The following is a 27,095-nucleotide window of genomic DNA, read 5'->3' as shown; positions in this document are numbered from 1 at the left end:
GGTTAAAAAAAAAAAGAGAAAAGACTGCTGTTCATCACGTTTCTGTTACGGTTCAGATACAGACTAGGAGTTAGGAATGCGCTGGGTGGTTACGCTGCTGAAAGGAGCGTGAATATCACATCAGTGTGACTCATCCTCGCTGCTGTGATCCAGAGAAGGAAACCTAATCATCAATCAAGCTTACCGCCCACTCCAGTTTCGCCAACGCAAGCTTTGACCTGTCTGACAACGGACCCCCCAGTTTAACCTCAATTGCTCTGACGCGGCACTGATACTACGGCAACGCATGCAAAGGGAAATACGTATGAACGATGATTTAGAGGTTTACTACAGGAGAGTTTCTCGTTTTACATTCCAGTACATTCAAAATGTTCATGCTCCAGATAAATGTGACGTCAAATGGGATACTCCCCTAAACATGTGACACTGGATGACGTGTATGCCAGTGTATCCGGAAGTAGGGAAGAGAGGAAAATAGTGAACAAAAACGCCAGTTTTACTGTTAGAAGAGCTAGTAAACTAACTGTTAAAGTTAACTACAATACACACATTTTATTAAATATAGCTGTTTAAGGAATATACCAAGATGTCGAATATGGAGAGTATCCTTTCAAAGATTACTCAAAATGCGGAAAGTAACTAGCATTCAGTAAAAGTAATGTTAGCTACGCTTGCTTCGGCCTGTAAGTGACTCACTGAGTCATTCTAGTTTTGTTTGCTTTGTGGTTGGATATATTTCATTTATATGTTAAGTTAATTCTGCTTGTGTGTTTGGTTGTAGGTGCCGAACTTTATAACGTTACTGTTGAGATTAAGATATTATTGTAACCAGCTATGTTCTCCATTAGATCTTTTCAGGTATTTAGAGGCTATGTTCTAATTTGTAATCTTTTATGTCTTGCACGGAACGAGCTGCTGAGTTCATATTAATTAAAAGGTTGTTTAAAACGTTAAAAAGTGCTTGTCGGAGTCTTTAACACGTATTACAGAGCATCTCTTCAACCTCAAGTTTGCTGCCAAAGAACTTCAACGAAGCTCCAAGAAATGTGACAAAGAGGAAAAGGCAGAGAAGACCAAAGTCAAAAAAGTAAATATTGACGTTATTTCTGGGTCGAAGTATAAGGTCTATTGTTTCTAAGGAAATGGGACTACTGTAGTGATGCTGATGTGTATGTTTCCCAAAGGCGATTCAGAAAGGTAATGTGGAAGTGGCCAGAATTCATGCAGAAAACGCCATCAGACAGAAGAACCAGTCTGTGAACTTCCTGCGGATGAGTGCCCGGGTGGATGCAGTAGCTGCCAGGGTCCAAACAGCTCTTACGATGAATAAGGTATGGTGGTTATACACCCTGCTGTGGTGGTTATACACCCTGCTGTGGTGGTTATACACCCTGCGATGTGGAACAGGTACCTGAAAACTCCAGGCTGCAAATCCATGAGACACAAAAGTGGACACCAAAACATAATGTAACTGGCACAGCAATATTGCAGCGTTTCTCTTCCCTCTCCCCCCCCCCCCCCCCCCCCCCCCCCCACAGGTCACCAAATCCATGGCAGGAGTGGTAAAAGGGATGGATGCTACACTGAAGTCAATGAACCTGGAGAAGGTAGTGTGTGTGTGTGTGTTTTGAGGTGGCACACGTTTGATAATGTACTGTGACTAAACAAACCAAATGTCCTCTTCAGATCTCAGGCCTCATGGATAAGTTTGAGCATCAGTTTGAAACCCTGGATGTGCAGACGGCCCACATGGAGGACACCATGAGCAGCACGACCACGCTGACCACGCCTCAGGTACGCCGCTAAAGCATGCCGCCTTCATCACATACACGGCCCCCGTGCACTTAGCTTAAGTTGTACTGTTTGTACGTCAAATGTATCATTTCTAAACACAGAGGTTTCACTGAAGTCTGTCAAATGTGTGTTTCAGAATCAAGTGGATTCACTGATGCATGAAATGGCGGATGAAGCTGGGTAAGAAAGCATCCATCAGTAGTCTAAGGAGATGCACTGTCATTCCTTTGACAATATCTGGCACATCACTGGAAAATATTTGTATTTGTCAGTACCTAGTGGTAAATGTCTGTGCCTGTGTGCTGTTGGGTTTAGTCTGGACCTGAACATGGAGCTTCCACAGGGACAATCAGGGAGTGTGGGTACCAGTGTGGCCTCTGCAGAACAGGTAATCAAACCATTGTATTGTCCCTCCATATACACAAGTGCAACTGTGTGAAAGTCTTGGGTGCAGTTCCAATGACACAAATGAACACATCTGTTACACAACACAATGCACAATTTACACCTAATGAATACAATATACAGTAATCACTTCCTCCGGTCCTAAGAGCACAAGTTCATATAAAATTATACTCAAAACAGATATATGCAGTTGGTTGTAAGGATTACAGAGTACACATATTTTAGACAGAGTACAAGTAAACAACTATTTTTGACATGCTGCACAAAAATGCCCAGCCTTACCTTTACCTAACCCTAAACACCTTCTCTACTTGTCTGCAGGACGAACTATCTCAACGCCTCGCCAAACTCAGAGACCAGATGTAAGAGAGGATGTCTTTCTATCACTGCCCCGACACAGAGCTCTGATGGACATGCTTTCTAACTGTAAATGAATAAGGCCTGATCTTTTCATCATGTTTCTGAGTCTCTTTGCAACTGATTTTTCTACAAAAATAGAACTATTTGAAAGCTCTGGTTCCTACTTATATTTTTTGGGGTAAGCGGTAGAGAGATCCAGACCAATATGAACCTCAACACTAAAACTAAGACCTTCTGGTTGTAAAGATGTATGAGAATATTCAAATTGGGATGGTTATATTCAGCTGGTGTACATTATATGTTTGTTTAATTGTTGTGATTTGTAAGATGAGATGTCCTCATGTCAAAACAAAAGTTGCCTTTTCCCCCTTCTATTTAGTGTCTGGTGTCTTGTGGTTTATCTGTCCTTATACAATTATTACATGTGAATAATGGAGTTTAAAAGATGTGTATATATTCTTATAACCTGTATCTGATGTGACTTGTTTAAAGTAAACAAACAGTTGCTTGATTTTATTCATATCTTTATTGACAGCTCAATGTCCTTAGGGATTCCTATTCACTGTTCAGGTCTATTGGAGAATAAAGTTTTTATAACATTGTGATTGTATCTTGATCCTTGTTGAACCCAAAAAGCAAAGTCAAAATTTCGTTGAAAAGTAGGCATAAGGCTACGTTTTTAAATATTTGATAATTGTGTTTTGTTTCAGTCTAATATTGTGAAATTAGCTACGGAAACCATCTGAAGGTAGAAAGCAAAAGTAAAGCGAGCGTAATGATTTGTAGACGAGGCCATCTACACTCGGAAGTCTGACACCTCAACGACAGCATTCCTGAACCCCCCCCCCCCCCCCTTCCCTCCCCTCCCCCTCTGTGGTGCAATCACGTGAAATATGTGTGAGGCTAGTCAGTAAGTTCTCAGTAAGTGACAAAGCTTGGTAGGTGTTTTAAGCGTGATGCTATAATTAAAGGAAATCGGTTATACTCAGCGTTTTGACAAGAAAGGAGGAGGTGAAATAGCGTGCTTTTTATTCGAGGAGTTAATACGAGAACTTTATTTTTGTGTTTCCAATTGACAGCATCATGAAAGAAGCGTGAACAGCAGTCAACACCAACCCGACCAGTGACAGTTCGCGTCTATCAAGATCAAGTAATAACAAACTTGGAGATTTTATTAATATTTGGTTAATTTGTTTAAATCGGCAACAACATGGTTATTCCCAGTGTAGCCTGCTAAAATGGGAATGGCATCTAAACCGATTTACACGCAACAAACAACCTAGTTAGCACCACTAGCTAGCTAAGCTAGCTACGAGGAGATGACGTTTGTTTGGCTTGCCTGCACTAACAAGTCAGTGCAATGGCTGTATGGCTAAGAGATAAACATTTAGCCCATGCTATCTCTAGCTAGCTTCTAAGCTGTAACATCTTGCTAGCTAACAAGCTATCAATAGGTATAATCTGATTCCAATGATTTGTATCATTCGTGCCGGAGAAAGGCAGACAGATGGCTAACATTAGGCTAAATCTATAGTTGGCCTCTGGCTATAGAGAACTGTTAGCTAGAGGGGCCTAGCTTGCAGCAATCTTACTTCACTTAGGAGTTTTGTAACTAGTTGGTGTGTAATTATCTAAGATGGTTAACAGAGACCCTGAAACTACTGTGAATCAATGATATTTGTCTTTCTACTCCACTGTTTAAGATTGCTAACATCATTATTTTGCTCATTTTGTAGCTGCAAGAAAATATACCATCTGCAAAGACGTCAGTGTGGCAGAAATTTGAAGTATTATTTTGCGAACTGACCTATAAAGGGGATGTCAAGCACAGCCATGAAGAAGAAGGTAACACTACTAGTTACATCTACATCCCAATAGAAGACGTTGGAACCGTTGTATGTCGGTTATTAAACGGCTCAATGGGCCTACTTTATTGCTAACCATAGGGCGATTACGAAAAGCAGGTTTGTCGGGTTGTGTACTTCACGAATATATTTTAACTACGTGGATTAACTTCTAGGTGTTGCTGATGGGCAAGAGTGGCTCTGGGAAGACCAGCATGAGATCCATCATCTTTGCCAACTACATAGCCAGAGACACGCGACGCCTTGGAGCCACAAGTAAGCGCCTGCTTTTTTATACGACAGAGATTTATTCTGCACTAACTCTATGATTGCAGTAGTGCTTTAATAAAAAAATAATTTACCCCTTTTTAGTGACTCAAATCTCATTCTGCTTTTGTCTCAACCTAGTCGACGTGGAGCACTCCCATGTGAGATTTCTTGGCAACCTGGTGCTGAATTTATGGGACTGTGGAGGGTGGGTTGGTCAACGGATTTACCATCAACCAGATCAAACTCTCAGGGTCAAACCATTTGATCAGCACTTACTTCATGGTAGTCAGTAATGGTATTCTTGTGTGATTTAATTCCTCAGACAAGACACCTTCATGGAGAACTACTTCACCAGCCAGAGGGACAACATTTTCAGGAACGTGGAGGTGTTGATCTACGTGTTTGATGTTGAGAGCCGTGAGCTGGAGAAAGACATGCACTACTACCAGTCCTGTCTGGAGGCCATCCTTCAGAACTCTCCTGATGCTAAAGTATTCTGCCTCGTGCACAAAATGGACCTGGTACAGGAGGACCAGAGAGACCTGGTGAGCTGATGTTTACACTACACACATTACACCACACACACACACACACATTATTGGACACATCAAAGGGTTTAATACATGAGGTAGATATCTCGCCAGGAATGTGGGGTTAGTATTTCAGCTATGTAAGTGTTAAAATACCTTTGAATGTCATAAGGCTTTCTACTCATTATTAGCATGTAGGTGTGTATTGTCCTACTAAGTAACACCTCTTCTCCATGTGACTGATTACCTCTCTATATCGCTCTCTCTCTACAGATCTTCAAAGAACGTGAAGAAGACTTGCGGAGGCTGTCCAGACCGCTGGCTTGTACCTGCTTCAGGACTTCCATCTGGGATGAAACGCTGTACAAGGTTCGGTTTGTCTGTCTCTGTCTGTCTGCTGATCTGTGCTCTCAGGGAAGTCTTGACTGAGTGTTCTCCTTCCCCCTCAGGCGTGGTCCAGCATTGTGTACCAGCTGATTCCCAATGTTCAGCAGCTGGAGACTAACCTAAGGAACTTCGCCCAGATCATCGAGGCAGACGAAGTGCTCTTGTTTGAGCGAGCCACATTTCTGGTAACGGTTTCATGGATTGGGTGTATCTTTTTAAGGAAGTAGGTTGTTGTGAAGGATGTGGGAACCTGTGTTATTTGGTGTTTCAGTGTGTGTGTGTGTGTTGCAGGTCATTTCTCACTATCAATGCAAAGAGCAGCGTGATGCACACCGGTTTGAAAAAATCAGCAACATCATCAAGCAGTTCAAGCTCAGTTGCAGGTGAGTCGAGTCTGGAAGGGGGCCGCCTCCTCTACGATCCCGCCTCCTCTACGATCCCGCCTCCTCTACGATCCTGCCCTATACGTCTCAGCTTCACGATGTATGTTTGTGTTTGATCGCAGTAAACTGGCAGCCTCCTTCCAGAGCATGGAGGTTAGAAACTCCAACTTTGCAGCCTTCATCGATGTCTTCACCTCCAACACATACGTCATGGTCATCATGTCCGACCCCTCCATACGTAAGTTACCCATCACCCACGACGACGAGAGGCATCTTGCTGAGGTGGTTGTATAGGATGTGGTTACTAAATATAAAACGCTAATCTGGCCTTGACCTTCCCTTATCTCTTTCTGCCTTTCCTGTAACACTTCACTTACAAACTGTCCAGTAAAGCATGAGAAATGCACATATTCTTAAGAGATTTAAGTACTAACTGGAGTTGTCTTTCCTGTAGCCTCTGCAGCCACACTCATCAACATCCGTAACGCCAGGAAGCACTTTGAGAAGCTGGAACGGGTGGACGGACCCAAACACAGTCTGCACATGCGAATGCGCTAGTCTCTGGGTCTACGTGGGTACCGTCTCAACCAATCAGTCTCCAGACATCAGACTTCTGGTCCCGCCCCCATGCATGAGCAGCGACCCAATCACGTTCTCCAACTCTTAGCTCCAAGATCCTGTTCTGACCTTGTTCTTGTCCTTGTTTCTACAGTGATCTTGTATATCATGAAAATCAATGCTTGTACTCAGACGCGTATGTCGTAAATCTACACAAAGATATCAATGGAATGCTTTATATATATTTTATTAAGGGGCTACCATTGCAGTCTTTAGGTGTAAAAGACTGTGAAAATAAGTTTTTTTGGTCATGAGGGAAGGAATATTTGCAATACCTGTAATGATCAGTTGACTGTTGCCCAGGAAACGAGTGGGATTGATAGTTCTACTACACTCTGGCATTGTGCTAACGATGAAGATGAACACTGAGTTTTGTTATAATGGCTTTGTAAAGAGAATACAAATTGAAAAGTGTGTGTATTATGGGGTGGGAGTCACACACAATGTTGAACACTGGGAAACATTCTGCTGCCTTACATTCGGACATGTGGATTCATTACGTTTTTTTGAACTGCAAATAAAAATTAAAAAAAGCTATTTCAGACCAGTGTGAAATCATGTCTGAAAAAAACCATGTATATATATTTTTTTCCATCTTTATTTTAAGCCTGCTCATAGCATATTTCACAACATTAAAGGGATAGTTCACAATGTATATCATAATTCTCCCTTAAGTTATTGGGTCAATTTTGGTTTACTGAGCCAAAACATGTCCCCTGTATTCAACGTGAACCATCCCTTAACATCATCCTACAAAGACCATCTTCCAGAAATCTGACTTCTCCAAAAGAGTATAAAAAGTATAATATTCCACATTTAGCATTTCAGACGCTAATAATTCTCAATCGAATGTAATACGAAAGGTCTTCTCTTGCTCTTTGCGACGGTTGTCGCACAGTTTGGACACATCCTCCACTCTCCTCTGTAGAAGCACTGAAAATACATGGATGGGGTTAGGGCCAGTACATTAGCATGGCTTGAAGGCACTATACACTGTTGACCTATTGAACATGCAAGGTGGTCTTCACATACCTGAGTTCTGATCAATCCACTGAAGAGAATCCATGTGGGCATTGAGAATTTTACAGATCTGTTGAAGCTGAGAAGAAAACAAACAATCATGTGTACAACATAGCAGATTTTCCATTAACTATATTAACCCCAAAGGAAATTAAAGACTATCCTGCTTCATTTACAAGATCTCTTTCCCAGCCCCAGTCTGAGCTTGATGGATCAGGGTACGAACCTCAAACTCATGTAGTCACACAAACACAACAGTTGTCATCTCTTTCCCTTTTCAAACTTGAGCTGTATGGTCTCTTCTACAAGCATCATTTTTTACCGGGTCACTGGTATCTGCTGGGCCGCTGGATGTGTTAAGATGTTCAATGATTTCCTTCAGATCTTGAGACATCCTCTTCAGCTGGGCGTCCACGTTCTCAGCCAGCTTGTACCTGAGGAGCAAGGAGCAGATGTCACGTCACACAATCACGACTCGACGCAGCACCCAGCTCTCTCGCCGTGTCCTAGCTCAGTGTCTCTCGACCCTGGTCCTTCGGGACGCCACTGCCCTGCATGCTTCAGATGTTTCCCTGCTCCAACACACATGATTCAAATGAATGGGTTATTTCCAGGTTTCTGCTGAGATAGATAATGACCAATTTGTTTGAACCAGGTGTGTTGGAAGTCGGATGCCCGCCAGCTATGAGGACATGGTGTTTCAGGGCTCCAGTAAACATGCTGGCTGTGAGGACACGGTGTTTCAGGGCTCCAGTAAACATGCTAGCTGTGAGGACACGGTGTTTCAGGGCTCCAGTAAACATGCTAGCTGTGAGGACATGGTGTTTCAGGGCTCCAGTAAACATGCTAGCTGTGAGGACACGGTGTTTCAGGGCTCCAGTAAACATGCTGGCTGTGAGGACACGGTGTTTCAGGGCTCCAGTAAACATGCTAGCTGTGAGGACATGGTGTTTCAGGGCTCCAGTAAACATGCTAGCTGTGAGGACACGGTGTTTCAGGGCTCCAGTAAACATGCTGGCTGTGAGGACACGGTGTTTCAGGGCTCCAGTAAACATGCTGGCTGTGAGGACACGGTGTTTCAGGGCTCCAGTAAACATGCTGGCTGTGAGGACACGGTGTTTCAGGGCTCCAGTAAACACGTACGTTCTCTCGCGTTCCTCATCAGCGTTCTGCATGTAAATGGTTCCACTCTGCTCTTTGACAGACTCCTCCAGAGGAGACAGCAGATCCTCCAGCTCCTTCTGCTGAGACAGGATGAAGTCCAGCTCCTGATCCAGCCTGGGGGGGGGGCGGGGGGGAGGTAGAGGGGGGGGGGGGGGGGGGGGGGGGGGGGGGTAGAGGGAGGGAGGGGGGGTTAGAGGGAGGGACAAATCCACAGCAAGATTAGAATCATCCTCTACACTGCATCACACTGTGGTCGAACATCTACAGTATTCAGGAAAAAGGGTTTTAAAAATAAAAAGAAAGAAAATAAAGAAATTACCTTCTTTGGTCCAATTTGACCTTCTCCATCTCCTTGTGCAACGATGTAATCTATGACAGGTAGACAATCGTTAGTCATGGGCCTTCAAACCAACGTGTCTGACGTACCTGAGATCAACTGAGGCAACTCGAGTGATAAACGCTCTCACCTTCTCTCCGTTCTCCACCAGCATGCGGTCCCAGGCGTTGACCTGCGTGGCCTGCTGCAGGAAGTGTCTCTCCTGTTCCTCCAGCTCCAGGCTCCACTTGTTGATGAGCCCCTCCAGCTGGGCATAGGACATCACGGGAGGAGCACTGGGAACAGGACAGGTTCACCGCTGCAGTTAGGGTTGCTTCACAGTGGAACCAGGAGGTTCACGACTAGAGATAGGATCGCTTCAACAGTCCCAAAGCTGGGAGATTGGGCTTTAGCAGTTTGAAAACGTCTCGGGTCACTTACAAACACTCATCGTGTACAAATAAGTAGGCACCTTGTGAACGTTTCTACATGTTGTTCTGTGCCAGCTGTGCCAGCTGAATACGAGGGGACGTACCTGGCGATGACAGCTGTGCTAGCTCCAGTGATGGGTGCCGTTAACCCAATGCCAGTGACCCCAGGAGGTTTCATACCGAGGGAGAAGCCTGAGGTGGTGCTGGCAGCGGCTGCAGCTGGAGGAAAGACAACAGAAGACCAAAGACATCAGACAAGCTGCTGAATACTCCCCAGCCACAGGGGTACCGTCTGACCAGATGGCCCTTGGTTCAGGGTCTGTACCTGTGTCTGCATGTGTGGTTCAGGGTCTGTACCTGTGTCTGCATGTGTGGTTCAGGGTCTGTACCTGTGTCTGCATGTGTGGTTCAGGGTCTGTACCTGTGTCTGCATGTGTGGTTCAGGGTCTGTACCTGTAGCTGCAGCAGCAGCTGTGGTAGCTGAGGCTACTCCCAGGGGCTTCAGCATGAACCCCAGACTCCCTCCTGCTGCCGGGGCGATAGAGGCAGTTGCCGGGGCGATAGAGGCAGCAACACTGCCCACTGAAAAGGGAGACAGAGCCCACTTAAACCTTCAACCACGATCTACGAGACAAAACAACATTTGATATTTCTCTGTATTCTTTCCACTGTTATGAAGTGGGATGTTATGCCGATAGCATGGCAAAATGTCACATCGATATTTAGCGTGTTTTTGCCCTGGGTGGTGATTCCTCTATGTGGTTAGCTTACAGGACAAGCCGGAGCCTGTGGTGGCGGGGGCTGTGGATGCCGGGGCACCAAACAGAGAAGAGCCCAGCACTGGAGCAGGCTGGCTGGCCGGCACAGACATCACCGGAGCTGGCGTGGCTTTGAGAAACAAACATCTGAGAATCAATATCTCCATAAAACAACCGAAGGCACCAAGTGTCTCATCAATATCTTAACACTTACAGACAGAAAAATGGCTCTAAAACACATAGATAGTCCTTCCTTACCAGCTGGTTTGACTCCGAAGGCAAACCCTCCGCCCTGGGCTGAGGTGACTGCAGCTGTCAGGGCTGGGGCGACAGAGTTCAGACTCAGCCCTGAGACACCAACACAAGACAACAGTCATTACCATGAAGGAAAATGCATTCAGAAAACACACAAGCCAGTACAAACTGTGTCTTGAGCCGGGAGATGACCAAAGCTCACCTGCGGGCTGGATGCCCATGGAGAGCGTGGAGGGAGCTGGGCTCCCAAAGGAGAACCCTCCTCCTGAGGTGGGGGCAGGGGCCATGGTGGGGGCAGGGGCCATGGTGGGGGCAGGGGCGGTGGTGGCCTGGACCTTAGCTGCACCAAAACTGAACCCCCCGCCCAGGGACATGCCTCCTGGGGCCATGGTGGTGGTTGTGGCTGCAGCCGGCTGGGCCTGGACCTGGGTCATGAGTTGGGGCTGGACCTGGGCCATGAGTTGGGGTTGGACCTGGGCCATGAGTTGGGGTTGGACCTGGGCCTGGGGCTGGACCTGGACTCCCATGCCTGGAGTGCCGAAGCTGAAGCCCCCTCCAGCGGGCATGGAGGCTGTGGTCTGGGTGGAGAGAGCCCCTCCCAGCGTGAAGCCGGTGGAAGCCACCCCGAGGGTCATCCCTGCTGGTGATGCTTGAGACGGAGCTGGCGTCCCTAAATTGAGTTTGTTGGTGGGGGTTCTGAGGCAAAGAAAACAATTAAATGACCACTTCATAATTGTCCAACAGCTGCTTAAGTGAAATCTCAAGCTGACTGTTTACTGGCAATATCGGCAGCAACTTAAAGATGATAATGTTGACTTATTTACCCGAATGAGAAACCGCCACCGCCTCCTCCTCCTCCAGGGGTACCGCCAGGTGCGGGAGTCCCGAAACTAAACCCACCACCCGGGGTAGCGTTGGCCTGCGGCATGGCCATCCCAAAAATACTCTGTGAAGCAGCTTGTTGTGGAGCTGCGGCCTGGGCAGGGTTTGGGGTCCCAAATGAAAAGCCGCTGTTGGGGGCAGCTTGTGTGGAGCCCGCCATCCCGAAGCCGGTTGCAGGGGCTGGGGCGACCGTGGTTTTGGGGGTCCCAAAACTGAACCCCGTGTTGCCGGCTTGGCCGAAGTTGAACCCACTCATGGTTCTACCAGGAAACGGAACACTGAAACATATGAAAATACTGTAAATAAAGTCATATTTCACGTTGACATGACCCACTTACAGCATGTCAAAGTGGACAGATGATTTTAGCTTGACACCACAACTGACAACGTGATCTACTTAGTTTAGGTAGCCTAGCTGGTCTAGCATAAGATAGCTAGCCAGTGTTAGCAGCTAGCTAACATTATCTAGCGATCACTGTGACTAAGTCATTTAAAAAAGCTGAACATGTTGGAGGGCTGTGTGTATATTGAACATTAACTAGAAACGTGGAGCCCTTAAATGACAGGTAACTTTAGACAACACCACACAAGATTATGGCTAGGCAGCTAACAAGCTAACTTGATACCTGGCTTGAAACAACCGGCTATGGCTTGATTTTGCAATCTACTTCATATTAGACAACAATAAAAACGGGACAAAGAAAAGAGCAGAATATCAAAAGGATGAAAGATTGTTTTCTAACTACCTTAGTAATCTTCGTTTACCCTTGTTTGAATCACAACGGAATTGATAGATGTCGCATGCAGCATGCGCGCTTGTCAGTGACTATTTTCTTGTTGGAGCGCAGCGGTGGGATATGAAGAGCTGTGGTGGTGGTGCGACCTCTACCGACGGAGGGCTCCAGCCTTACATGACAGCGTTATTCCTCCAAAATAAAGAGGGGCCCTGCTCGATTTTTCTATTCAAAGGGAATAAACTCGTGATTGTAAGGTCACCTCAGTTGCTACGGTAACTTCCAACATGTGATATTTTTATTTTCATTATTATTTTCATTATTATTTTCATTATTTTCTTTTTGGGGTCATATCCCCAAGTCCTTTTCAATACTTGACAGGCAGTGTGGTGCCGAAATTGGTGACCTATCTAAAATTGACCAGGGACCCCTTCTAACGGCTTCTAACGGAGATGTTCGAACCCTAGCCGGCCCAAATCCCAACCCTAACATTTGCTGAACAGTAGGCCTACATTACAGCGACCCCCTAGTCACAGTTTTCGATAGGTCACCGATTTTGGTTGAACGTCAGCATTTACTAGCCTGTTTGAAAAATGTGTTGATTTAAGTATTTTGCAATTTAGTTTATTATGTAATATTCTTTAATGTACAAATTATAAAAACATCACAGCAATACTACAACATTCCAATATGTCAGTTCAAAAGGAATCACACTCACAATATGCTTTCAAGTGGGTTTTATTAACTAAGATGAAAGGTTTTCCATTCCGGGCGATCAGTCATGTCGTGTGGGACGGTCGGGACCAGTAAAACATAAATGTCTACTGTATGAATGGACTCGACTATGGACTAGATTGAGGTCATAAGAGGTTGCAATCACAGGAAGTAGGCTACAGTTCTGAAGCCACGTGGGCTTTTAATAACAGCTTATAATATTTTAAAGTAAATAACAGAGGACGTGGGAATACTCAACACTGGTAGAACGACTGCTCTCCAAATCGTTCGGTTGACCGTGCACCTGTTTACTTAAATCTTTTCATAAAGTGTACAAGTTCTCCATATTAGAACTATTCAGATTTAAATAATTAGCTATGCTGCCCGACTAATTAGCCTAACTTTTACAGTTGTACAACAGCATTATTTCTCCCCGAATCGTCACTGATTGAACTACTAAATTGGTCGGTTAAAATCTCCAATGAGTCATAGCAACGGTGCTGTCATCGACACTGTTGAAAACATACCTTTGCTGTTAGGGATACTCGAAAATGCTTGCACATTACTTTTTGTGTGTGTTTGTTTGTTCGCTAAATATAAACCTCCCTATTTATCTTCTTCCAGGGACTCTGATGTTTGCCAGGTGCCAGAGACCTTGGTACTCTGTACCATATTCGTTCTATAGAAACATTCAATTAACATCTCAAAAAAATGCAGTGTCAGTTGACCTAATTATAGTTGTAGAAGGTTGGAGCGAAAGAACATCAAGGGGAACCCTTGATGTGAAGAAGGTATTTATGTTGCGTGAGGGGATTATTTCAGGTAAAAGTCTACATCATAACTGTGCGTGTAGACATACTCTTACATGTCTCAAGGTAAAGTGTTTCAGCCTACAATCATAACAGCAGACCAAGCTCCACCTTAAATCCTCTTGACTGAGGCAGCTTTCAACTGCCATCGTTGGTCTTGGTGAGCACGTCCTGTTTCCTGTTCTCGTCGGCACCAGGTGCGGTCAGGCTGTCCGTGTCCACGCCAGCCTCAGCATCCAGCTCCATCTCTGTGTCTGAGACGCCGGCACAGCCCGTGTGGCAGAACTGGCGCTCCATGACGGTGATGCGCTGCTTCAGTCGCTGCTGCGTGGCGGTGTACTCGCTGAGGAGGCGGGAGAAGCGTGTCTGGAGGGTGTCCAGCGATGACTCCAGCCTCTCCACCTTCTCCTCCGTGTCCTCCCCCACGGGCGCCTGCTGAGCGCTGTCATCCAGCAGGCCCTGGCTGGTCAGGATCTCCCTACCCCTCGCCTCCAGCACCTTCTTGGCGTCCGGGTACTCGATCACCGCCTCCATCAGGTCGTCCTTGGAGAGGCAGAAGAGGTCTGAGTAGCCGATGCTGCGAATGTTAGCTGTCCGCCGGTTGCCCATTTTGCTGCCCTGAATGTTGAGGATGCTGATCTCCCCAAAGCAACTGCCGGCTGTGAGGAGGGCGTACTGTGTGACCCCGTCGTCCGCAACCACAGCCAACTTCCCCTCTTTGATGATGTACATCTCCTTCCCTATGTCGCCCTTGCGGCAGATGTAGTCCCCTGGGCTGTACACCTGGGGGCGCAGTTTCAGCACCAGCTCCACCAGTAATCCAGCCTCGCAGTCCTGGAAGATGCGAACCTTCTTAAGGGTGGCCAGGTGAACGTTGATGGCGATCTCGGCCCTGAGTTTGTTGGGCAGGTTTTTTAAAACCTCCTGCTCGTCCACTGCCTTCTTGTTCGTCCAGAGGTAGTCGAACCACTTGATGACTCGCGTCTCCAGTTCCTTGTTGACCCTGCGGAAGTGCATGTAATGTTTGATGGCATCAATGCGGGCTTGGAACTCTGCGCGAGTGGCGTTCATGTTGGCGATCATGGAGCCCACGTTTCCTACAATAGTGGCGAAGATGAGCACCCCAACCAGGAAGTCAAACACCACAAACAGGAACTCCTCATCCCGCACAGGCGGGGGCATCTCCCCGATGGTGGTGAGGGTGAGAGTGGACCAGTAAAGGCAGTAGACATAACCCCGGGTCAAGCTACTAAACTCAGGCCTGGACATGTTGGGGTAGACCCAGGTATCAGAGCCCAGACCTAGGGACTTGGAGATGGCAAAGTAGATGCAGGCGTTCCAGTGGATGATGATCAGGATGTAAAGGACCAGGTTGCAGATGCGGAAGATATTGGGGTAGTTGGTGCGCATCTCGGTGCGGTCGAAGAACTCGAACATCCGCGAAAACCGCAGTAGTCTGTTGAGTCTGAGCTGTGGGGTGTGGATTCCTGTGACAATGTAGACCAGGTCGGTGGGTAGGATTGAGACCACATCCATCTTGAACTGGAAGGTGCGGACGTAGTTGTCTTTGAGCTTGGTGAGGTCCTTCACCAGCAAACCTTGTTCCAGGAACCCTGCAGAATCAGGATGACAACATTGGTATCGAGTGACCACTACTTCAACATCAATCAATAGAATCTTTCATAGCAAATGCTAAAACTAAATTTGTCAACACAATTCACACTGGAACCATGTATGTCATTGATGACTGTACTGTGCATGCTGTGTTTCAGATTATTGTATGTATAGTGGTTTACTGTAATCTGTTTTAACCATCCTGTGAAGCTGTAGGCAAATGTTCACATTTGTTGACAATAAAGGTTTGATTGAATTTAATGGGATCCTGTTTTCTCTCTCAGTTCCTGGACATACCTGTACGAAGTCGAATAAAGGTGTCCAGGATGTATACAGCATCAGAGATATAGTCCAACACCAACCAGCCAATATAATTCTCAGTTTGCAACTGGTCAAAACATGCCCTGCCCAGATGGAGGGAAAAAGTATAGCATTTACTACTTTGGGTTACGATGATCACCAACACCATTTACTAATTTGGTTTCCGATGATCCACACTATTACCAGTAACTGTTACCTTGCCACCACTAACACCCAGTTGTAGAGCACTGCCATGGCGATGAAGAACAGCCAACGATAGTAAAAATCATCTGAAGGGGCCACCACAAACACATCCCACTTTTTCCTGAAAGCACAGGCGTTCACAACTCTTCAGTTTCACCTAGGGGCGATCACAATACCCCACATGTCCAACTGCCATTGCATGCTTGTAGGCCTTCTTAAACAATAACTGCCATCTGATTTCCATGGCCCTGATTTGAACTGCTTCGCGCAAACCACAAGACAGTCAGAATGTACCATAAACTTTTTTTTGTCTGGTTGCCGTTGGCGTCGAGATGGGTGTTGCTGAGGCGACTTGGAGCGGTCCTCACGTCAGGGCCCCTGAAACGCTCCAAGAAGGAGTCTGGGCGTTGCTCCTCCTCCTGAAGACTCCTATGGGCCCACTCCCTCAGAGTAACTACCAGGGTCACCAGTCTGGGGTGGAGAGAGAGACAGGAGGGGAGGCAAGACAGAGAGGAGGAGGAGGGTGAGGAAGGTGTAGGATGGGGTGAGGGGAGAGACAGTAGGGGAGGCAAGACAGAGAGGAGGAGGAGGGTGAGGAAGGTGTAGGATGGGGTGAGGGGAGAGGTTGAAGCAGATGATAAAACCCCCTGGATGCAGGACACTACCTCAGTCTGCTGGTGTACCTGCTCCGACGTACCACAGGACGAGTATGTCATCGTCTCATACATACCTAGATAGTGCCCCCTGACCTCTGAAGGAGTTCCTGGAGTTTCCCCCCTGAGGGTCTAGCGCCGCCACCCTCTGCAGCTCTGACGACGTGTCATCGCACGCTGACGGCACCCTGGGGAACAGAGGCGGACACAGACCCAGAAGGCCTCAGCGTTACACAGGAGCGGGTAGTCATGGTTGGTGGCTGTGAGAGCCTGCATGGAGGATCAGGGACATGTATCCTGGTGCAGCGCTGGAACTGAGCTACCTGCTGAGAGTGATGTCTGCTCTCTCGCTCTCCTCCTCCACCGTGGTCTTGACCGAGAGGCGATGAGGAGACACGTCTCTGTTGGCCACCTGCCCCGTCATCGTCAGCTGTGGATGGAGAGGATGTCACATGACCCCAACACACCATGAAAATTCTGGGGTTCTATGTGTGATTTATTTCTTTATTTTTAAACTTTTTTGCCTTTAAAAAAAATGTAATTAGACTGTTGAGATGGACAGGATGATGTAGGGGGGAGAGAGAGAAAGTGAAAACACGCAGTAAAAGGCCAGAGCCGGATTCAAACCCGCGCCGTAACCAGTGAGCTACCGGCATCGTCCCGGTGTCGTCGTCGGGAGCTGTTTTTACTAGGCTGTTTCAACATCTCCTCTGAACTATGTAGAGGCATGAGAGGGAGGAGAGAGAGAGATAGAGGATGGATGCAGCTGCTGAGATCGTCTCTCCTGTGTTTACCGGGTGTGTCTGACACGCTGGCGCATGGCGCATGGCGCATGGGGGACGCAGGCCTGCCGGGACCGCCTCATCAGGGGCCTCCCGGAGAAACTGCGGTCGCCGTGGCGACCGGCTGGTCACCCGTAACAACCACTTAAGTCAACCAAGATCGTATATTTATGGGTGGGAGACTGCATTTTACAGGAAATGAGATACAAAGGTATGTAGCTAGGTGTCAAATGATCTCCTCCCCCTTTCATGGATTTCAAAGCTCTCACACATCTCATAAAGAATAAGACAGAACTGGTACAAGGACACAAAAATGACTTAGACATGTCAACAGACATAGAAACATACGGACACATGTAGGAATTTTTTACGTGAATTTTAAAGGGGACGTTTGAATGATTTCTTACCAACTTTTATGTCATTTTATAAAAAATTAAAAAAATACCACTGAAAATGGAGAAGGAGATGCCAATTCATTGACATATAAAGAAGAGGCAGACAGTTAGTGTGGTGTTTAGATCACTGTTACCCTTGTTGTAGTAATTGGAAGATCATTAAGCAAAACAAACATCCAGAGGCTGCCCTCAGCTAGCAAGGCAGCTCTGCTCCCCAGACAGCTGCCTGCATCATCACAGCTCACAACAGGTGGATCATCTCTTAGAATGCCTGAACACTGTATGTCCTGTACATGCTGCGTAAACAATAACACGCAAGTTGCCACAGTCGATAGTCTATTAAAATGAATTATTGTGTGATATGAAGAAGGGGTGTTTGATTGAAACTAAGGCGTTTATCTGTAGGGATCGCAGGCTGCAGTAGAGAAGTGTTTGCAGATGGACCTGAGGTGACTTCAGAGACTCACCAGCTACTTCTTAAGGTGCTCCAGTCCAGTTAGTCCAGCGAGGTCCTTGTGGTCATGTCACAAATTAATCCAGGGTTCCTTTCCGGTACAACTAATTCCTTGCCGAGTGGTTAAATCTGCCAAAGCTCATGCTGCCCTCAGTGATGCCAACAGGCTGCGTACCTCTCTCCATCAACATGTCCTCTCTCCAGCGTGTCTCATCTCATCGCCTGCTCACCTGACCTCAGCGCAGGTGCAACAGGTCCACCTGCGTGTTACCTGGTCTCAAGGAGGACTGGCTTTGGCAGAGCAGGATGAGCAGAAGAGTAGAGAAGGGGCGGGGAAATGCAGACAGGGGGGAGGAGGGAGGACGAAAGATATAGGATTTACATATTCTTCCAGATGGGGCAAATGTTTGTTCTACCCTGCTGCAGTAGGTGTCTCTCTCGAAGATCATACTAGCTACAACCAGTCATCACTTTAGCCTCTGGTGATTGACCCCTCACCACCTACAGAGATTTAGCTTTGCTATATAAACTTGTATATTGGATCTCAAGTCTCTGACTGCCTCAGGCTGCTAGTGGCTGAGCTCAGACAGCTCTGTAATGTGGCACCACCGGTGACAAAGCCCAAAAGAGACCGCTGTCTCCCATCACCTCTCTCATCAAGCTCTCTGACAGACCGTGGCAGAATCAACACACCAAACACACACTGAAAGAATGAGAATCTTCTGGAAAACCCAGAGGGTGATTGTCAAAGGCAGTTTTGACATCTGTTTGGGATACAAGCTAGTGAGCTGCGACAGAACATTTTTCCACTGGAAGTCCCTTCTGTATAATCACTTATCAAACACAGAAACAGACACCTCGGTATGAAACATCCAGCCAACTGTCAAGTGGGGTTGGCAGAACAGAAGTAGTCCTTTGTATGGTTAGGGGTAAGATGGCTGAGCGGTTAGGAAATCGGGCTATTAATCAGAAGGTGGCCGGTTCGATTCCCGGCCGTGCAAAATGACGTTGTGTCCTTGGGCAAGGCACTTGCCTCGGGGGAATGTCCTTGTACTTACTGTAAGTCACTCTGGATAAGAGCGTCTGCTAAATGACTAAATGTGGGGTTTAGGTTAGCAATGGAGGGCTGGATGCCTTTCAAACCAACACAGCCAAGTGTGTTAGTCGAGAGCAGGAGGCACCTTCTGTTCTGTCCACAGAGGGGCTAAGCTGCCAGCCAAGCTGGTCCTCAGTGACTTCTGTCTCAGAAGACTTTACACCAAAGAACACCGCCAAGACACGAACAAAACAAGACTGAAATTAAGCCAATCAGTGGAACTGTTCTGTAGGATGTCGTAAAAACAGTAAGCACTGCTTTCTGACCAAAACATAAAACTCCCTCCTTATGTGGCAAGTCTTGCTTTCAATCCTGAAGTGATTCATATCCATATATTGTGTTAGTGTCAGTAACATTATCAGCTTCCTCAGAAGACACAATCCATTTCACATTTCACATCCAAGTTCAAATAAAAAAAGGGATTTGTTTTTTCTTCCTCATTTCGTTTTTTATTGTTACATATAAAGCACTTGCACAGGAGTTACCATGTACACATGACCAACCACACTCAATGGTTGCTATGAAATATAATGAAGCTACCTGGAACGAAGATATTGTTGATACATTTTTTTCCGAGGGCGACGTCGAGTACAAAAGAATAGGTAGAGCCGCCTCAAGACACGAGAGGCAGACAAACACACACAAGCCAGCTCAGCACAAGCACTGACTACTAGAAAGCCCTTCATTTTCATCCAACATAATAAAGACAAACCTATAGTCCCAATACAAAAAGACAGTCAGACACCAAACCACTCTCAATTCTTCCATTATCCCCCAAAAATGAACAAAAGCAAATACAATAACACGCATTAGGCTTGGTCGGTACACACATGCCCTTATGGCTTCTGCATAGAGATATGTAGTTATTAATGACGCCAGTTTTAAAACGACATACATGCACTTCAATAATTGAAAGATCGTCTTTACTGTCAAGGTATTAACACCTGAACACCCATAACCTCTCAAACTTCAGCTCGCCACTGGCGTTCAATATGTGAATGATGCGTTTGTGTAAACATAAAGGATATGACATACGATCGGTCTGAGACGACCAAATGGGAGCAGGAGAATACATACTTAAGTCAGCATCTTATACATTAATAATCAACAAGGCATATTGCATATTGAGAAGTATCATACCAAGTCCTCAGTTTTCAGAAACTAGATCCTAGTCTTCCTGTCTGAAGAGGACATCCCTTCATTTAACAGTAAGTAAACACACCTCTGCTTTCTACAGAGGTGAAAAATACCGACATGAACATAGGAGGGTTTGATTGATTGAAGGGTCTTAAATGTCTGTTGGTAACATCATTCTCATCACAAATCTACATTCCTGTGACCCAGTGGCTCCTTGGTGGTCAGACGGCCAGCGCGGGGGTAGGGGGAGGGGTTAGGGGGGCAGGGTGGGGGGGTTAGGCGGGCAGGGTGGGGGGGTGGGGGGGTTAGGTGGGCAGGGCGGGGTAAGTGGGCATGGTGGGTGGGTGGGGGGGTTAGGTGGGCAGGGCGGGGTAAGTGGGCATGGTGGGGGGGTTAGGGGGGCAGGGTGGGGGGGTGGCATGGTGGGTGGGGGGGTGGGGTTAGGTGGGCAGGGCGGGGTAAGTGGGCATGGTGGGGGGGTGGGGGGGTTAGGGGGGCAGGGCGGGGTAAATGGGCATGGTGGGGGGGTGGGGGGGTTAGGGGGGCAGGGTGGGGGGGTGGCATGGTGGGTGGGGGGGTGGGGTTAGGTGGGCAGGGCGGGGTAAATGGGCATGGTGGGGGGGTGGGGGGGTTAGGGGGGCAGGGTGGGGGGGTGGCATGGTGGGTGGGGGGGGGGGGGGGTTAGGTGGGCAGGGCGGGGTAAATGGGCATGGTGGGGGGGTGGGGGGGTGTCCTAGGCTCGCTTCATCCCTCGGCCCATCAGGCAGGCGAACACGGTCATCACCATCTTAGGTTTGACCTCCACCAGGTCGTCCGGGAGGGCGTAGACCCGGGCGCCGATCTTCCTCGCCATGGAGACCGCGTATCTAGGACGGAGAGCAGGGTCAGTGGGCTCCATGGCGACAAGACAACACATGTCAATGAATTGTAAACATCTAAATCAATTCGTTTTTTCTACAGTGATTCTATCAAATGTACGACTATGACTCAGCACGTTTTTTCTACTGTGATTCTACCATCTTTTCAGCCATGATTCAATCCTCTAAATGTGTGTTCTGTGGTTCCATGGGCTGCCGCTGGGACCTACTTGGCGTTCTCCAGCTTGTCGTCTGCAGACAGGCTTCCAGTCTTCACCAGGTCATAGCTGATGCTGCCTGGCTGGATGGCGTCGATCAGGTCCACCACCGGCAGACTGGTGCTGATCTCCTTGTCCTGACAACCAAGGGGACATTGTTTAAGAATACAGCTTTTCATGCTTTATCGGATAGTTTGTTTGTGTGACAGGAAAGGCACGGCGAGACGGGGGGGTGGGGGGGAGGGAGAGAGAGGGGGGGGAGAGAGAGGGGGGGAGAGAGGGGGGGCCAGGCTGGATTTGGACCCAGAAGCCCCCAGGGGTGATATTTTAAATGAATGAAGCATTAAATGCTCTGAGAAATGTTACATTTATTGAAGAAAATGTGCACTTGTAGAACCATATTTGGTCTGTAGAAGTTTGGTGGCAGTAAATAGTCATGAATTTGGAGTGATAGTTAACACTGGAGATAAATATATACAGAGAACAGAGAAATTGTAAACCGAATGGGACTGTGAATGATCAACTGTGATAAATAAGTGTAATAAATAAACAAAACAGGTGACATGAGTTTGCTGTAGAACATCTCGACGAACCTTGAAGCTTGAGATCTTGGTTGCTTTCCCGGCCTCTGACAAGGTGCTGTTGACCCATCGAACGATGATGTCATCGTTGGCCTTCTGTCCGTCTCCCAAGTCCTCCAGTACATTCAACGTGTATCTGGGGATGAGAGCATTTTCATTTTACCAGTGGCATGTTCCATAAATCAAGTTTTACCAAATAAGCTTTTGACAGTTACTTTCCCTGATACAAGCCTTTCTGATTCGGTAAACTAGCTTGATGGAACAAGCCCCTCCGAAAGGCAATTAAGAAGATGTTTTTAATTATTAAAAACGGACTGGCAAGGGACTCTTGTATCCTTAGGGATTAGGAATCAAAAATGAAAACAACTAAATAAAAATGGAGGACAGAGCGAAGCCAGCCTGCAGCAGACCAACAGCAAACGCATACACTACCCTCCAGAGGAAGGTGCAGACATGCCGTGAGCATCAAGCCTCACTGCTCCACCATGACGCAGCGTCGTTTAACACTCTGATCAACCCTGCACACACAACTGCACAGGAGAAGCAGGTCGTAAATACCGCAGACTGTCCTGATGCCTCTGATAGCACAGAGCCAAAACAGGGAATTCTAGTCTGTGCACATGCACCCCCTTCTTCACCCAGCACCACGCCCAACCTAGCAGGTCTACGGAACATCCCTAACCGGGACAAGGGTGGGTCACAGGAGAGCTAAGAGATCATAACGATGAGTCAACGTGAAGTGGAAAATAAAAAAAGAGGTGTCTCTAATCTTTTATTTTCAGAGAGCATTGATCTTTCTTCCCTGGTGAACTGAATCCTGGGAACAGCAAGACAGCTCTCTGGGCATGCTCAGACTGCTCTCTGGGCATGCTCAGACTGCTCTCTGGGCATGCTCAGACTGCTCTCTGGGCATGCTCAGACTGGCTCAGACCGGGTGACTCACTTCCTCATCAGCTGCCAGACCAGGGCCAGCGTCAGGGTAGCGTTGCCATCGTTCAGGTCCTGCCCTCCGATGCCAACCAGGGAAAACTTGGCGGTTGTCTTGCCCAACTCCACTGCGTAGTTACAGTTCTCCAGCTGTCCAGAAGAAGAGAGAGAGAGGTAGAGAGAGGTAGAGAGAGATCGAGGTAGAGAGAGAGAGATAGAGGTAGAGGGGTTGAGAGAGGTACAGAGAGGTACAGAGAGGTAGAGAGAGAGATAGAGAGAGAGGTAGAGAGAGAGGTAGAAATAAGTAGAAAGAGAGATCGAACGATTGACAAACAATAACATCACTTTTTTTGTTTTAGGCAGTGAGAGTCATTGTGTTTTGACAGAAACGAAATAGTAGTTTAGTTTGAGCTGGATGAGGAGTTAGTCTACCTTCTTCATGTTGGTCCCTATCTTGGGGTACGGTGGTTTATTCACTTTGTTGTTCCAGTCCACAGGAACTTTAATCTTCTCATACAGCTGCAGGATAACTAGAGCGTCTTGCAGGTCCCTGGAGGAACACAAACACAATTCACTTAGGATTCAATTCACTTAGGATTCAATTCACTTAGGATTCAATTCACTTAGGATTCAATTCACTTTTTATTTTTTTTAAGAACACAAAACACAGATGATGGGTTGAGTTTGGCGTACGTACCCATACAAGTGATTGACGTGCGGGTTCACACCCAGAGAATTCATCCAGTTCCGGAAGGTTCTCTCCTCTCTCGTCTCACCTGAGGGGCACACAGGAACACGGAGCGTTACGCAAGAACGAGGAACAGTCCAGTCACATAACCGTCTGACAGACCGGTGTCCCTCAGCCCTCACCTTCAAGCAGCCCCCAGTCGATATCCTCGCCCTCTGGCTTGGTCAGGGAGGGGTACTTGTTGAACAGGTTAGCCACAAACGCCAGGTTGAGTTTAGGGTTGCCGCTGATGACGTCGGTGGGAGTGACAAACTGTCTGCAGCCCAGCCTGTCGGCCTGCTGCAGCATGCTCTCCGCCCGCTTCAGATCGTCCTTCTCCTGTTGGGCGCAGACACACAGAGACAGGTTCACCCTGGGGCTCTCTGAACCCAACCCTAACCCTCCTGAAGGTAAACAAGGTGTGGCCACTTCCTGGTTCTTACGCTGAAGCCGGCCATGTTGATGTCGATGCGAGGCTGGTCTTCCTCTGTGCCTTTCGGGGAGATCTGGTTCAGAAGGTGGAAGTAGGCCTTGGAGTCCTGAAACAGGAAGCACACCACAGGGATATGACATCACTACACACCTCGCCTGAGACAAGGGATGGGATATGACATCACTACACACCTCGCCTGAGACAAGGGATGGGATATGACATCACTACACACCTCGCCTGAGACAAGGGATGGGATATGACATCACTACACAACTCGCCTGAGACACGGGATGGGATATGACATCACTACACACCTCGTCTGAGACACGGGATGGGATATGACATCACTACGCATGACATGCAAGGTAATGCATCACATGAGAACACACAGTAGAGACACGGAGCGACACAGTGGAGGGTGATGCTGTGATCGTGGAAGTAATGAGAATATTAATGTTCTATTCTGGATGACAAATGTATGGAGCTGTTGTCAGTTCCTACACAGCAAGAAAGTTGATCTGTAAAGTACCTTTACAGGTTGAAAGGCCTGTCAGCTAAAGAGAAGATACACTGAGTCAGAAACACAGACAAGCACAGTCACTGTATTGAGAAGGGAAATGTTGGGAATCCATTTCAAAGTCCATTTCAAGATTCATTGCGGAAAGGACAAAGTGCTCCAGTCTATTATTCATGACCTCCAGTCTTAGCTGCCAGACATCCGTTACCCCCTTGGTCACATGACCGTGGCACCACGCACCTTGATGTCTGAGCTGAAGCATTACCCCCTCGGTCACATGACCGTGGCACCAATCACCTTGATGTCTGAGCTGAAGTTGTTAATTTTCTGCCAGCCGGCGTTCTCCAGGTGGTAGTTGGCCCAGCGTAGGAGCAGCTCCTCAGGGGACAGCTTCATCAGGTCCTCCAGGGTCTCCCCGTCCCTCAGCAGGGCCGCCAGCGCTGGGGCGCAGCACGCACACACACACACGCACACACACACACACACACACACACACCTCTCCAAGTCATACAACTGATGACCAACGACTGAAACTATTTAGGCTTCATCAGATGACATGCCCCTAACCCTAACCCCCCTCATCCTCCCCTCCCTCTCCTGCCCGCCCCCTCCCTCTCCTACCCCCCCCCCTCCCTCTCCTCACCTTCGTTCCTGCTCAGCTCGATGTCTGCGAACAGGCCGATCTTGATGATCTGCCACAGCAGGCCCAGCACCAGGTGGGGCTTCCCCTCCCGCAGGTCCAGCGCCCCGATGTTCACCACGTGGCAGCCGATGGCTGAGGCCGAGTTCAGGGCCAAGTTCAGGTTCTCCTGCAGGAGGGAGAAATCACACAGTCTGAGGAAGAGCAGGGAGGAGGACGAGAAATCACACAGTCTGGGGAGGAACAGGAGTTCACCACCTTTCTGGGATGGGTTTTGCCTCCTCTCGGTTGAGGTACGATACATAGGCTTGTCGATACTGTATCGTATCGTCGATACACACAATATTTCGTTATACTTGATTTCCACAGTGTGATGTTGATGTGCCAAAGGGCAGAATAGGCTTTATTTATATAAGGAAGTTCATATTATCACTTCGATTTACAAATGTATTCAAAATGTCTCCACCCAGTATTTGCATTCAACTGTATTTGGAACAGAGTGAGCGTGTGCTGAGACGGCTGCAGGGCGTGTAGCTCGGAGGGCTGCTTCAGGGGGCGGAGCTGCTACAAACCTGGATCGTGAATGGGGTCAGCTTCTTTTTGTTTATGGTCCTCTCATCAATGGTGTCTGGCACCGACAGGTTGATCATTTTACTACACAGAGACAAGGCGGGGGGTTAGGACGCAGCTCAGCGGGGGGGAGAAAACGCAGGAAGAGTCGATATTTAACATCACGACAGGTTGACTCACCAGAGCACCACGCCGTCGCCCATGGCTTTGAACAGGGAGTCAGTGTCTGGATCCATGGGCAGCGCGTGCCCGCAGTCCGGATCCTTCTCCAGCGCTGTGTTGATCCAGTTGACGAAGGCATAGCGCTCCTCCTCTACACAGGTGACCAGGGAAAACTCACAATCAGCCAGCACTACCACAACTGACTTGCTGATAATTAAAAAAAAAAATATATATATATATATATATATATATATATATATATATATATATATATATAGAAATCTTTCTGCTTTTTTCTGCTTTTCTGTATCGATAGGACAGTTGGTGAGAGACATGAAAGCAGGGAGAGAAGACATGAAGAGAAGGAAATTCCCTCAGTCGGACTTAAAACCTGCATTAGCCTTCATGGTTCCCAGGCTACGCCATTCATCTTCAGTACGGACACAGTTGTCACTAAATACATCAACATTGACTGGCCCTTAAGACATCATCATCATGACACAGTACAGAATGCTGAGGTGTTCTAGAAGCTTCCGGTCCGGTGTGACCGTACCAGAGAAGGAGTGCTGCGTTCCTTCGCTCGACAGCTCAGACGTGCCTCCGATGGCCAGGATCCCTTCCTTCCTGTTGATGGCCTTCCGGAAGCTTTTAGCGATATCACTGCTCTTCAGTTCCTGGAATATCTACAGCACAGAGATGGAGGAGCATTACAGCACCGTCTCTGATCCCCATTACTCAGGACCCCCTGTCCTGCATGTTCTAGATGGTTCCCTGTCCTGCAGGTTTTAGATGGTTCCCTGTCCTGCATGTTCTAGATGGTTCCCTGTCCTGCATGTTCTAGATGGTTCCCTGCCCTAACACAAGGTGAATGCATGTACGGTCGTTTTCAGGCTTGATAACAACCTTTTATTTGAATCAGGTGTGTTGGAGCAGGGAAACATCTAGAACATGCAGGACAGGGGGGCACAAGGGCCAGGGCTGAGACATAATGAAACATTACAGGAGAAGCCGTCTTGAAAACGTTTTACTTTATTTTTATTTTTTTTAAGACTACACTCAGTACAAGTAAAGTTGACTACTTGACTCCAGCTTTGTAACCAACAACAACTAACTCATTATGGGATGTCCCAGACCAGAAAGGGAAGGAGGAAAAA

General features: G+C 47.4%; 5 protein-coding genes across 7 annotated transcripts in view; 2 read left to right on the top strand and 3 right to left on the bottom strand.

The window, feature by feature from the left end:
• The first annotated feature begins 425 nt into the window (after positions 1-425).
• Positions 426-3,161, top strand: chmp1b (charged multivesicular body protein 1B). The gene is made up of 8 exons (XM_047037846.1): positions 426-602; positions 990-1,087; positions 1,185-1,331; positions 1,539-1,607; positions 1,687-1,794; positions 1,931-1,974; positions 2,110-2,182; positions 2,521-3,161. The coding sequence occupies exons 1-8, from the start codon at positions 587-589 to the stop codon at positions 2,563-2,565; spliced, it is 600 nt and encodes a 199-aa protein (XP_046893802.1). The 5' UTR covers positions 426-586; the 3' UTR covers positions 2,566-3,161.
• A 252-nt stretch (positions 3,162-3,413) lies between these two features.
• Positions 3,414-7,128, top strand: rraga (Ras-related GTP binding A). Of its 3 annotated transcripts, none has more exons than XM_047038588.1 (11): positions 3,414-3,480; positions 3,639-3,709; positions 4,296-4,404; positions 4,580-4,679; positions 4,812-4,878; positions 4,996-5,218; positions 5,477-5,572; positions 5,653-5,775; positions 5,882-5,973; positions 6,096-6,211; positions 6,428-7,128. In XM_047038588.1, the coding sequence occupies exons 3-11, from the start codon at positions 4,378-4,380 to the stop codon at positions 6,529-6,531; spliced, it is 948 nt and encodes a 315-aa protein (XP_046894544.1). In that variant the 5' UTR covers positions 3,414-3,480; positions 3,639-3,709; positions 4,296-4,377; the 3' UTR covers positions 6,532-7,128. The 3 variants fall into 3 exon arrangements, with proteins under 3 accessions (XP_046894544.1, XP_046894542.1, XP_046894541.1); XM_047038586.1 differs by having other exon boundaries at positions 3,421-3,497; XM_047038585.1 differs by having other exon boundaries at positions 3,437-3,709.
• Positions 7,129-7,173: 45 nt separating this feature from the next.
• nup62l (nucleoporin 62 like) lies at positions 7,174-12,247 on the bottom strand. The gene is made up of 13 exons (XM_047038584.1): positions 12,164-12,247; positions 11,360-11,695; positions 10,738-11,231; positions 10,539-10,628; positions 10,294-10,410; positions 9,976-10,104; positions 9,627-9,741; positions 9,243-9,387; positions 9,095-9,144; positions 8,755-8,889; positions 7,934-8,045; positions 7,624-7,690; positions 7,174-7,524 (listed from the first exon to the last, which is right to left on the bottom strand). The coding sequence occupies exons 2-13, from the start codon at positions 11,671-11,673 to the stop codon at positions 7,433-7,435; spliced, it is 1,860 nt and encodes a 619-aa protein (XP_046894540.1). The 5' UTR covers positions 11,674-11,695; positions 12,164-12,247; the 3' UTR covers positions 7,174-7,432.
• Positions 12,248-12,926: 679 nt separating this feature from the next.
• cnga2b (cyclic nucleotide gated channel subunit alpha 2b) lies at positions 12,927-18,337 on the bottom strand. The gene is made up of 7 exons (XM_047038583.1): positions 18,090-18,337; positions 16,769-16,875; positions 16,523-16,633; positions 16,087-16,263; positions 15,806-15,913; positions 15,586-15,692; positions 12,927-15,287 (listed from the first exon to the last, which is right to left on the bottom strand). Exons 2-7 carry the CDS (start codon positions 16,867-16,869, stop codon positions 13,813-13,815), a joined length of 2,079 nt encoding a protein of 692 aa, XP_046894539.1. The 5' UTR covers positions 16,870-16,875; positions 18,090-18,337; the 3' UTR covers positions 12,927-13,812.
• A 2,644-nt stretch (positions 18,338-20,981) lies between these two features.
• Positions 20,982-27,095, bottom strand: part of pls3 (plastin 3 (T isoform)) — an 11,889-nt gene continuing 5,775 nt past the window's right edge. Inside the window, exons 4-16 of the mRNA XM_047037405.1 lie at positions 26,495-26,624; positions 25,960-26,092; positions 25,782-25,863; positions 25,213-25,378; positions 24,867-25,009; positions 24,063-24,158; positions 23,763-23,958; positions 23,590-23,668; positions 23,325-23,442; positions 22,909-23,042; positions 21,978-22,101; positions 21,397-21,521; positions 20,982-21,175 (exon numbers count right to left, since the gene is read on the bottom strand). Of these exons, the coding sequence (XP_046893361.1) occupies positions 21,043-21,175; positions 21,397-21,521; positions 21,978-22,101; positions 22,909-23,042; positions 23,325-23,442; positions 23,590-23,668; positions 23,763-23,958; positions 24,063-24,158; positions 24,867-25,009; positions 25,213-25,378; positions 25,782-25,863; positions 25,960-26,092; positions 26,495-26,624 (1,659 nt within the window). The 3' untranslated portion in view covers positions 20,982-21,042. The remainder of the gene's footprint in view (positions 21,176-21,396; positions 21,522-21,977; positions 22,102-22,908; positions 23,043-23,324; positions 23,443-23,589; positions 23,669-23,762; positions 23,959-24,062; positions 24,159-24,866; positions 25,010-25,212; positions 25,379-25,781; positions 25,864-25,959; positions 26,093-26,494; positions 26,625-27,095) is intronic.

The sequence above is a fragment of the Hypomesus transpacificus genome, chromosome 17 (genome assembly GCF_021917145.1).
Source record: "Hypomesus transpacificus isolate Combined female chromosome 17, fHypTra1, whole genome shotgun sequence".
In the NCBI taxonomy this organism is placed as follows: Eukaryota; Metazoa; Chordata; class Actinopteri; order Osmeriformes; family Osmeridae; genus Hypomesus; species Hypomesus transpacificus.
Note: the sequence above shows the minus strand (reverse complement) of the source record. Positions and strands in the feature narration are given on the sequence as shown.